The following is a 12794-nucleotide window of genomic DNA, read 5'->3' as shown; positions in this document are numbered from 1 at the left end:
TGCACAGAATAATGATACAGAGCATTCTCCCACACTCTCCTCATTCCACCCTCAGAATGACCCAGAGAAACTGGAATAAAAACCCCCATGCTCCTGATGAGGAGACCAAAACCCACCAGGTCATAGAGTTGGCAAGCAGCATGCGGAGAGAAGAGGTCATGGCCAAGAGTCAACCCCAGTTTTTCTGAGTTCTGGTCTTCATCAATCTCTCCCCTGTTGTCCAGATGTGAATCTATGCTCCTCTGGCCAAAGGACCGGGAGGGTTTCCAGATTCACATTCACATGAGAAAAAACGTCTGGATATTTCAGCCTACCCAGGTCCAAACCAGAGTAGATCAGCTTGCAGGCTGGGTGGTGGGGACTCATTGTCATAAGAGGTTGCCTCAGGTCTGTTCCCTCCTCTGACTCTCCCAACCCAGGTAGAGTTCCTGTGTCAGTCAAACTGGAAATACACCTCAGAGGACTGGCCAATATTTCCCCGGGTGCCAAGTCACTCCTAAGCAGCAAGAAACAGAGACTTCCTTGACCACATTGGACTTCTAATCTATCTTAAAAAATGGCACCTCCCAGCCTGGTGCCCACAGGGGAAGTGTCCATACATTTAGAAATGCAGGCTCCCACTAGTGTCGAGTGCAGTGTATGTGCGTGCACATGCATGCGTAAGGCACACACGAGACGAGTCTGCCTTGCTGAGGGTTTTCATTTAGTGGCTCAAGCTCAGAAAGGATCCGGCAAGGAACTGGAAGGACAAAGCAAGTCACCAGGGCCTCTCACAGTCCATGGTTCTCAGAGAGCGTCCAAAGCAGGATGACCCCCAATTATGAAGCCATGTGTCTGCCCTAGAGGCCCCCAGATGAAGATAATGTCTGCATTGTCCTAAAACCACAGGGCTTCCTCACAATGCCCTCCCCCATTGGGGTCCAAACCAGAAAAGAAGAGCTAAGATCCTGGACATTATCTTATAAAATCACCCAAGTAGTTATGTAGTGGGGAGGACTGGCTCAGCCCCGACCAAGGCAAAAGGATGGGCCCCTGCATGCAGTGGGGAAGGTGGGGCACCTACCTGGACTTCCCGTGTGTGATAGGCGATGATCAACCCCAGCAGGATGATGGTGGATAGACTGATAAGGCATTTCAGGGCCAACGAAAACATGGAATCCTGCAGGAGAGATGGAAAGATAATTACGGAGGGCCAGGAAAGGCATCTCACTTTATTCTGAAGTGGTGCATAGAGGAGGAGGGACCATCACCAGTTCCTCCTGGGAGCAGGGTGGACCACAAAGTTAGCCTGAGCCACAAAAGAGCCTTGGACACTGCCTGGACCTGCGGTCTCAGCAGCTGCCCCATCTGAGCCTCCACTTCTGAGGGTGAGATCATATTTGCCTTCCCAGGTGGACTCTACTTGGCCATGATATATGATGTTTGTTATACATGGTTAGATTCAGTTTGCTGATGTGTTATTTAGAATCTTTGGCCTCCATGCTTGTAAGTCATAGGAACATAATTCTTTTTTGTGCTGCCATCACATGGTTTGGGCATCGATATCATGCCAGTTCAGGTCTCTGTTTTCTCTTAACGAACCTGAACTATAGGATTTCTGAAGTCTTTTCCATCTCTGATAATGCAGAGTTCTTTCAGGAATTAATTAGAATGTCCTGGCAGTGGCTCCCGTCTCCTGGCTTAGGCCAAGGGCAGGGAGGGAGGTAAGAGAAGTAGATGGATAAGTGGGGTGAGCACAGGAGCAGAGAGGGGTCCAAGGCAGGGGAGGGCCCTGGGGGTCCCTCCTGCTAGGGATGGGGAGGGGGTGGTCACATGGCCTTCACTGCAGTTTTCAGCCCCAGGGTGGCCTAGACAACCTGTAGTCTTGGCTCAGGAGTGTGATTTCTTGGGCCAATCTGCCGGTCCAAACCCTGACACAGCCACTTAAAACTGCATGACCTCAGGCCACTTTCTCTACCTCTCTGCACTCAGCTGCATACAATGGACTGATTTCATTTTCTACCTCACAGGGCCATGATGAAAAAGAAAGGAGCAAGTACACGGAAATTACCCACAACAGTGCCTGACTGGGTAAGCACTGGCCACCATTTTGTTCGCTTTGCGTCCACAAACCAGCATCTGGGTTAGGATTTGGTGCACTCCTGAGCATTAGGAATCTGGAAGTACAGTTGGCTCCCAGTCCCAAAGGAAGACAGGAACACAGCCCTGAGCAAAAGTGGTGATTGATCCTGGCAACATTTCCAAGTGCTTGTAGTCCTGAGAGGTGCATGCCACCTAGGAAACAGCTTCTGTCCTCAAGGAGTTAGTGATTGGACCAGGTGCAATCTGCACAGCAGTTTACAAAGTGGTTTCACATAAACATCCTCACAATAACCTTTATTATAGGTGGAGGCCCAGAAGGGTGAGCCATATATGCCAAGAGTTCAAAGTCAGAACCTCTGACCTCCAGCCCAGAGCCCTGCTCACAGGCACTATGCCCACTCTCCAACAGGAAACAGGAGAAAATGTGAAACATTCTTTAAGCAGGCCTAAATGACTGCTTAAGCCAACAAAGGACCAAAACATGGTCAGATAAGTGTCATCTGTTCTGGTTTTCTATAGCACAGCAGGACAACTATGATTATAACCATCTATGATGTATTTCAAATTTAGTAGAAGAGTATAAAAGTCAACACATAGAAATGCATAATGTTTGAGGAGAAAAAAATGCTTATTACCCTGATTTGATCATGACACATTGAGTATATGTGTTGATATCATACTATACTCTGTAGACATGTATAAATATTATGTCTCAATGGAAGGTATTTTGAAGATTGATATGATTCATTGCCAAGGGAGATCTATAGAAGAGCTAGGAGAGTTCAAGGGAGAGCAACACCACTGTGGACAGATCAGAGAAATCATTCAAAGGTGGATGTGAGAGTTGGACATGGTAGCATATGCCGTAATCCCAGTGACCAGGGAGTCTGAGGTAGGAGGATTGCAAGTTCAAGTCCAGCCTGGGCAACTTGATGAGACCCTGTCTTTAAAAAAAAGATGAAAAGGGTTGGGGATGCAGCTCAGTAGTGGAGCACCCTGGGGTCAATCCTCAGACCACACACATACACACACACACACACACACACACACACACACACAGATGAATGCGAGTGTGACTGAGATCTGCAGGATTAGGAAGTGTTGTCTCAGATTGCAGCCACTGGTGTAAGAGGAGGGCTTGGGACTTGAACCCAGGATTTTCAGATGCCCAGGTCTGCGCTCTTAACCATCCTCTGTGAACTGAGACAGATTGAAAGCAGCTCCTCCTGGTCCCTCTCCATCTCACCATTCATTTCTTAGATTCAGTTATCAAGGCTCACTTGATAGCTAGCCCTTGGGGTAAAAGGAAGAACTGATGAAGTGACTCATTTGCTCATCCACTCACTCTTACAACAATTTCAACCACTTTTCATTTGTTGAGCACCTTCTACATACCCAACAGTGTACTAGATGCTGTAGGATGTACCAGAAGCTTCTGATCTTGCTTATATACAAACTCCAACTTTCTACACTGTGTGGGGTGGTTCAGCTATGGAGAAAGGTCCCCAGTCTGCACTGTGCAAAAGATGGTCTAGGGCTGGGGTGCAGCACAGAGGCAGAGCACTCTGGAGTTGGATCCCCAGCACCGCTAAATAAATGAATAAATATAAACAAACCAAGAGATTGTCTAAACATAAGCCAGTTTTCCTTTAGTCTCGTCCATGCTCTACAGTTTAATGAACAGCAGCCTGCTATTACTTCCACATTTGTCTCAAGGGGCACAGGTGTTTTGCTGGCACAATGAGAACACAAAAATATAGAACCCAGCTCTGGCCTTCGAGAAGGTTCTGATCTTTAGAAGCCCTACTTGATGCTGGAAGTAACCCCTTCAACCCCAAGACAGAGCTGGGGTTGAAGAGAGCAGGAAATGAGTTCAGAGACACTCGGACTGTTTGAAAATACAATGAACCTCCCTGCAGGAAGGGATGGGGACAGCTCATGATGTTTTCCAGCCAGAAGTGACCACATTCTTCTCAAAGGGGTCTGAAAGCATCTGGGGCACATCACACCTACCCCAGGAAAGGGTTGGGATCAGCTGCACATCTCAACCTCTAATGCATTTCTTTTGGCACAAATGAACTAAAATCAGAATCCAAATCTGTTTCCAACATTTTTAGAGGAAGAGGTGAAGGGAAAAGGGCCAGATACTGTCTCCTCTCCTTTAAGCCTCTCCCATTTGTCCGAAAACTTGAAGGCCTTTCATTAAAAGGCAACTCCCATCTGCTTCTTGGTTTTAGCCAGTGCAACCTCCTCACCCAGCTTCATCCTTTGCGGGGACCGAGCTGTGAAATGGATCAATGGAGATACTTGATACTTTACAGATTTCCTTGCATTCCCCATCACATGTCAATAAAAAAATAAATCACCCTTTTTTTTATATCAGGAAAACATGTCAAAGTAGTCTGGCTGGATCAGAAATATTTTTCATTTGTTAAGATGTTCAATTATCATCTTTGCTGCCTGAACTTCAGTGAAGCTTAAAATTGATAGGGTTCTTTGGGTGATAGTAGTGACACAGGCTTTGCTAATTAGCCACCACACACCACATGGTAGGGCACCTACCACACCTGCTGTGCCCCAACTCACTCCTTTAAGAACTAAAAAAAAAAAAGGCTCATGAATCTGGGAGGGAGTCCTGTAGCCAACGGGTCAACCTGTATCCCCTATGACTCAGCTCTTTTCAATGACAATAATAATCCTTCATACTCAAGGATGCATAGGAACTATTCCCATTTGATGAAAGTCATAATTTAAAGCCATTTATTCCTAACGGTTCAAGAATATTCAAGTGGTTCATTCAATCTCAGCCCAGACAGTGATGAAACACTACACAGTCACTAAAAGACACTTTTACAGAAAATATTTGAGCCCTGTGTGGTGGCACACACTGTAATGCCAGAGGCTCAGAAGGCTGAGGCAGGAGGATCACAAGTTCAAAGCTAACCTCAACAATTTAGTGAGGCCCTAAGCAACTTAGTGAGGCCCTATCTATAAATAAAAAAATTTTAAAGGGGTTGGGATGTGGCTCAGGGGTTAATGCCCCTGGGTACAATCCCTAATACCAAAAAGAAGAAGGAGAAGGAGAAGAAGAAGAAAGTATTTGAAAATAGGGGAAAGTGTTGGTGATATAATATTAAGTGAAAAACCCTGACCCCCTAACAGTATATGTAGTATATTTCCAATCATTTACATTTTTTAATTTTATTAATGCAGAAAAAGACTGAAAATATATAAACTACCCTGTATGGTGGGGATGTTTTTCTTATTGTTTTTTAAATTCTGTCCTCAAATGTTCCACAATGAGAATATACTATTTTTATAACCAAAAAAGTTTGTTTGTTTTTCCAACTCTGAGCCCTAGAGTGCTAGGAAGAGGTTTCCATGCAGATGGGGTGATTAATCTTTATTTGTCATATGGCAAATGCCCTGCCTTGAGTGACTATGGGAATGCATGTGAGGCTCCTGTCCATCCTTGGAATAGGGATAAAAGGTCTGAGACTCCAGGTTCTTAAATACCATTTCATTTATTTGATGCCCATTTCATGCTATAACAGTCACTGTTCTCAACTCACAGCAGGAGAATATACGATCATGCCAAGTGGAGACAGGGGCCTCTTGTAGCCCCTGGGGCTGAGCCGAGGGTTTCACACCCACCTCAGATGACATTACGACTTCACAGTATAATAATATTATACTGCATGACCTCCATAACCTCTTTGATGCTCTGAATACAAGAGGTGCTTAAAAAGTGCTTCTTGAAAGTACTTAGTAATAGTACTTTTATTTTTACCTAACACTTATTGAGCACTCCCAGAATAGGCCCTCTACACACTTACGTTAGATCTTCCCTCTGTATATTGAGTTATAATACCTCCATTTTACTGATGAGAAAACAGAGAATTGAAATGACTTTTCCAAGGTCACACAACTAACCCAGATTTTAGCTATAGACCAGATTTTTCTATATACCATGCTTACTCCCTGTCTTTAAGATGTCCCAGGCTGCTGGGCACAGTGGCACCTCCTATAATCCCAATGGCTCAGAAGACTGAGGCAGAAGGATGACAAGTTCAAGGCCAGCCTCAGCAACTTAGCAAGACAGTGTTTCTAAATAAAAAAAATATTTTAAAAAGAGCTGGGTTAAGTGTCCCTGGGTTCAAACCCTAATACCAAAAAAGAAAGAAAGAAAGAAAGATATCCTAGCTTCTTTGTAAGACAATGTGTTCCTGTCATCCCAGAGAAATCTGGCTACACCCCTGGGGTGCTTCAGAGGAAGTTCCTAGCAGGATAGAAAATTGAGCCTCATTCCTGGAAGAAGCTCCCATCCATATGGTCCTTGTTCTGATCCAGGCCATGAGCCAGGGCTCCACAGATTTCTCAATGATGACAATAATCTATAATAAAGTACTATGATAGGGGCCTACCATGCAAAGTGGGCATCATCAACCCATTTAACAGAGGAAGAAACTGAGACTCCGAGAAGTTAAGCAAGTTATCCAAGGGCATGATCAACAAATGGCAAAGTCGGGATTTGAAGAAGTCAGATTTTACACCTGGATCTATCTGCCTCCAGACTCCATGACTTACCAGAGCACCAATACCCCCAGCTGGCCCTCCTGCAGGCCTGCTGGCCCTCCAATTCCTGCAGTGAAGCTTCTCAGAGCTGCTCCAGTCCTTCTTCCCCTGGAGGCTGTACAGAGTGTGATGGAGTATGTTCCCCTGCTGCCGAGCCAGCCATATAAATTGCTCTCTTGGCCTGTCTTGTAGCTTCCAAAGACAGGCCAAAATTGTAATGATTACAGTAGATCTTCCCAGAGACTCTGAAGTTCTAAATATGTTTTATCTTTTGCAGCCTTGGAACCAACATAAAACTCTACTTGGGGACTTAACTGAGAAAAGAGTGTGTAGGCTTCATCCTTGACCAAGCTGATGACCTCTGAATGTGTGTGTGTGTGTGTGTGTGTGTGTGTTTAAGCACACATATGTGGTCCATTCACTGGCTGGAACCCCCAAAGGGAAACAGGCGACAACATCTAGAGTCTGTATTTACTGAATTAAGGTCTGATGTGCCTTTCTGACATCACTGTTTTGTGAATTCAGTTCAGGAAATAATTGATTTAGAAATCTTTTCTGTTTAATAAGGTCAACTTTTCCTTCAGTTTCATGGAGAGCTTCCAAAATTGATTGATATTCAGCACCAGCTTAATACTGTGGTTCTGTAATGGTTGTCCTAATTAGACACTCTTGCTAATTAATGCTACGCGGATTAAGCCAGTCCCTCCTCCACAGGCAGGGAAGGGACATTCCTGGTTGCTGTTCTCCAGGGAGACCTGGATCAGGGGCTTTCACGCCAGTGCCCAGTCAGGGCCGTATTCCTCCCTGTGCTCTCATCCAGCCCCTTCCTGGGATCTCAACTTCGGATCATTCCCCCTCGTGTCCATACCTTAGCTCAGGCTTCTCCTCCCAGGTCCAGTTGCCTGGTTTCATTATAGTCATAGACCCTACCAGCATCCTCAGAGCCACTTCCCTAACTGGCTCCTACCAGAATCCTATTTGGAGCACTCAGGGCCTGGATTGGAGTGGCTCAGGCCCCTTGTGTCCTGTCTTTCTGAGAATGGAGCAAGCAGGCCCGTTGTGCCATGGGACAGGGGTGGGCTCTGACTCTTGACAGGCCTGAGAAGGGAACTCTAAGCACCCCCTGCTTCAAAACAAGAGACCTCTAGAGGAGGGCCCCTTCAGAGGGTGCAGGTGGCCACAGCCTCCTCTGGTCAATGCTTGACCTCAGACAAGTCACTTCATTCTTCCATACCTCAGTTCTCCAGGGGAAAAAAAAAAAGACTGGGACTAAATAGTCCCTGAATTCGGCTGAGTCTCACAGCCTATGGCACCAGGTGCAAATGGGCCATGACACATAAAGGTCAAAGGGACATTCCAAACACTTCTCTTTTAAATTAATCCCCCTCCCTGCATTTCTATTCATAATAAAATTGTGGATATGAAGATCAGCCACAAAACCCACTGATGCCATCTTCTCAACAGACCATGGTGAGGCTCCTATTTTCAGCCATGAAGACCAAGGAGGGTTTTTGTCATCTCTTTCTAACATGGAATTTGAAACCAGAAGACCAGAATTCAAATCATGTCTTTGCCACTTATTATCTATTGGACACTGGGTCAGTCACTCAACCTCTCTGAGTTACTGATTCCTTCTCTGCAAACCAGAAATCCTCACTTTACCCACAGATGTTGGGGGCTGCATATAAAATAAAGCATATAAAAATAAAACATTCTTTTTCCATGTCAAGAAATGCCCCTATTCTTCAGAGGTCAAATCCCCTTTCTCTTGCCACACAGATGTCAGAGGTGGGAACTAGCTGCTCCTCAGTCCAGAGCTGCTAAGTACACCTCTTGTGTCAGCATTCGATGGTTTCAACAATTTACAAAGATACCTCCAAGCATTTTAAAAGACACCTTTGACAGTCTGCAGTGGACTCATTTGCTCATTCATACCACATATATTTACCTAGCACTTGTGTGCCCAGGTACTGTGCTGGGAACTTGCAAAATGCCAAGGACTCCCCACTCACTCCACCCCAACGTGCTGAGCCTGAATCTTGCCCAAGAGCTCCCAGAAGCTCACCTCAAGGGCTGCTCTCTGTACCACCATCACCCCATCCCATTATATTCCACACCTCTCCCTGAGGGCTCAGTCCTATACACGGCACAAGGCAGTGAACAGGCAGGAGGAGACCCTGAGGACAAATCAGGGCTGTAACAGTTGAAAATGGATGAGAAGCTCAGACTGCATGAGAAGACCTGCAAGCAGTTCCTCTGTGCTTCTGGCTGGTGTGTGGCAAGGACAAAAGGAGGTGACCCTGGAGAGGCAGCTGAATCTCTCACCCTGATCCCTCTATCCCAAGAGTGAAAAGTGATCACCAACCTAACGCGAGGGCAAAGGGGCACTGGAGCACTGCTTCTTTCAAAGATGCTATGTTCTGAGGACACAGCTTGTGTCGTGGGCTATGCAGAGAAGCTGGGAGAGCTTTTCATTTCCAGCCCCTGCCAGAGTGGGACCAGCAGACTGGATACTCAGGATCCAGGCTCCAGGCACATTTTCCACCTCCCTGAGCCCCTCATGTGGGATATGATGTCTTTACTATAGGTCCCAGCAGTTGCAGAAGGGACTCGAACTCATAGCCACCTTTTCTGCATCTGACTTGCTTCTGTTCTGGGCCCATTCCACCCAACTACTGGGGACTACTCGAGGCCTATTCCAGGTGGAATTCATCCACTCTGCTCTCAGTCCCAGGCCCAGCAGGGTCATTAAGCACCAGTTAACAAGTGTTAGGTGGGGGGTCTGATCTATCCCCAGGAGCAGATGGCTTCTTGGGGCCCCATTTGAAGTACTCCTCAATCACCATTCTTACCTGAGGTCCCTATATCCATCATCTCAGCTATGAGCTGTCATTTACCTAAATCATTATACCAAATAGAACTCCAGTGCCAAGCACCCCACTGGCCTGTGCTGGGCTCTATGCCCTTCCTGATGCTGACCACCCCTGGAGTCAGTGTCCCTGTCAGCCCTGTCCCTGCTGGGGTGACCAGAGCACTTACCACCATCTAACCCCACTATCACACGGATGTCATTCATTGTCACTCCCATCAGAAAGCAAACCCTAGAAGGCAGGTGTTTCAAATTTCATTTGCTCTATCCTATATCCTCATTCTGAGATTATTGTCCATAGTAGGTCCATAAATATTAAATGTTGATATTTGAAAGAAGGGAGCAAAATTTAGAGATATGTCAAGCAGGTAAACACTTCTAGCCTGAATATCCAAATTCATGAACACTAAAGGGAGATGACTCAAAGAACCACTAACGGTCTGGGAATATAACTCAAAGGAAGAGCGCTTGCCTGGCATGAGCAAGGCCCTGGGCTCATTCCCCAGTAACAGACGACTAACATGGACCACGCACTTGCCACGAATCAGGCACTACATTCACCGCGTTATTTCCTGAAAACAGCTCCGTGGACCTGTGGTACAGATGAGGACTCTGAGACACAGTGAGGGTTGATCAGTGGCCCACGGTGCCTGGGCGAGGAAGGCGGAGAGTCTGGAGTCGGGCCTGCACAAGACTGACTCAAAGATCTGTATTCTGTGCTCACTTCGGCAGCACATATACTAAAATTGGAACGATACAGAGAAGATTAGCATGGCCCCTGCGCAAGGATGACACGCAAATTTGTGAAGCGTTCCATATTTTTTCTAAATGGTGAAAAACTGAAAGCATTCCCCCTAAAAACTGGAACACGGCAGGGATGCCCTCTTTCACTACTTCTATTCAATATCGTCCTTAAAACTCTAGCCAGAGCAATTAGACAGACCAAAGAAATTAAAGGGATACGAATAGGAAAAGAAGAACTCAAACTATCCCTATTTGCTGATGATATGATTATATACTTAGAGGAAATTCCACCAGAAAACTTTTAGAACTCATAAGTGAATTCAGTAAAGTAGCAGGGTATAAGATCAATGCACATAAATCTAAGGCATTTTTATACATAAGTGATGAATCTTTGGAAAGAATAATTAGGAAAACTACCCCATTCACAATAGCCTCAAAAAAAATAAAATACTTGGGAATCAATCTCACAAAAGAGGTGAAAGACCTCTACAATGAGAACTACAGAACAGTAAAGAAAAAAATTAAAGAAAACCTTAGAAGATGGAAAGATCTCCCATGTTCTTGGATAGGAAGAATTAATATTGTCAAAATGGCCATACTACCAAAAGTGCTATACAGATTCAATGCAATTCCAATTAAAATCCCAATGGCATACCTTACAGAAATAGAGCAAGCAATTATGAAATTCATCTGGAATAATAAGAAACCCAGAATAGTTAAAGCAATCCTTAGCAGAAAGAGTGAAGCAGGGGGTATTGCAATACCAGATCTTCAACTCTACTACAAAGCAATAGTAACAAAAACGGCATGATATTGGTACCAAAATAGAAAGGTGGATCAATGGTACAAAATAGAGGACACGGACATAAACCCAAATAAATACAATTTTCTCATACTAGACAAAGGGGCCAAAAATATGCAATGGAGAAAAGACAGCCTCTTCAACAAATGGTGCTGGGAGAATTGGAAATCCATATGCAACAGAATGAAACTAAACCCATATCTCTCACCATGCACGAAACTAAACTCAAAATGGATTAAGGACCTCGGAATCAGACCAGAGACCTTGCATCTTATAGAAGAAAAAGTAGGTCCAGAGCTTCAACATGTCGGCTTAGGACCAGACTTCCTTAACAGGACTCCCATAGCACAAGAAATAAAAGCAAGAATCAATAACTGGGATAGATTCAAACTAAAAAGTTTTCTCTCAGCAAAGGAAACTATCAGCAATGTGAAGAAAGAGCCTACAGAGTGGGAGAAAATCTTTGCCAATCATACTTCAGATAGAGCACTAATCTCTAGAATATATAAAGAACTCAAAAAACTCTACACCAAGAATGCAAATAATCCAATCGACAAATGGGCTAAGGAAATGAATAGACACTTCACAGAAGAAGATCTACAAGCAATCAACAAACATATGGAAAAATGTTCAACATCTCTAGTAATAAGAGAAATGCAAATCAAAACCACCCTAAGATTCCATCTCACCCCAATTAGAATGGCAATTATCAAGAATACAAGCAACAACAGGTGTTGGCGAGGATGTGGGGAGAAAGGTACACTCATACATTGCTGGTGGAGCTGCAAATTAGTGCAGTCACTCTGGAAAGCAGTGTGGAGATTCCTTAGAAAACTTGGAGTGGAACCACCATTTGACCAAGCTATCCCACTTCTTGGCCTATACCCAAAGGACTTAAAATCAGCATACTACAGAGATATAGCCACATCAATGTTCATAGCTGCTCAATTCACAATAGCCAGATTGTGGAACCAACTGAGACGTCCTTCAATTGATGAATGGATAATGAAACTGTGGTATATATATATATATATATATATATATATATATATATATACAATGGAATATTATTCAGCCATAAAGAATGATAAAATTATGGCATTTGCAGGCAAATGGATGAAATTGGAGAATATCATGCTAAGTGAGATAAGCCAATCTCAAAAAACTAAAGGACGAATGATCTCACTGATAAGCGGATGAGGACATATAATAGGGGGTGGGAGGTGTTAGTGTTAGGGTTAGGTTTAGGGTTAGGGATAAGGAGGGTGGTAAGAATGGAGGAAGGAAGGACTGTATAGAGGGAAAAGAGGGGTGGGAGGGGTGGGGGGAAGGGAAAAAATAACAGAATGAATCAAACAACATTACCCTATGTAAATTTATGATTACACAAATGGTATGCCTTGACTCCATGTACAAACAGAGAAACAATACATATCCCATTTGTTTACAATAAAAAAGAAAGAAAAGAAAAAAAAAAGATCTGTATTCTTGCAGCCAAGGTTTGGGGGCAATCTTGTGACAACTTGGGAAGCACCAGCCTTCCTGGAAACTGGAGGGCTTGTGTCTCCTCCCTCCTGGGAGTACACAGGCAGGATAGAAGACCACCAGGTACCAACTGTCCAGGTCCTCGATCTGAGGGATCTTCACCCTGACCCAGAACAATTAACTCATATCTCCGAAGGTGAGGCCCAGACACTAAGCTTTAAATAAAGATTTCTGGTT

General features: G+C 44.6%; 1 protein-coding gene and 1 non-coding gene across 5 annotated transcripts in view; one reads left to right on the top strand and one right to left on the bottom strand.

The window, feature by feature from the left end:
• Positions 1 to 12794, bottom strand: part of Kcnn3 (potassium calcium-activated channel subfamily N member 3) — a 159495-nt gene that overhangs the window by 108847 nt on the left and 37854 nt on the right. For all 4 annotated transcript variants that reach the window (XM_047558544.1, XM_047558521.1, XM_047558528.1 and 1 more), the window contains exon 2: positions 1064 to 1159. In XM_047558544.1, coding sequence (XP_047414500.1) covers positions 1064 to 1159 — 96 coding nt within the window. The remainder of the gene's footprint in view (positions 1 to 1063; positions 1160 to 12794) is intronic.
• LOC124968949 (U6 spliceosomal RNA) lies at positions 10243 to 10349 on the top strand. Its single transcript, XR_007105896.1, has one exon. It is a non-coding gene; the product is annotated as a U6 spliceosomal RNA (small nuclear RNA).

This window comes from Sciurus carolinensis, chromosome 1 (assembly GCF_902686445.1).
Source record: "Sciurus carolinensis chromosome 1, mSciCar1.2, whole genome shotgun sequence".
NCBI classification, from domain to species: domain Eukaryota; kingdom Metazoa; phylum Chordata; class Mammalia; order Rodentia; family Sciuridae; genus Sciurus; species Sciurus carolinensis.
Note: the sequence above shows the minus strand (reverse complement) of the source record. Positions and strands in the feature narration are given on the sequence as shown.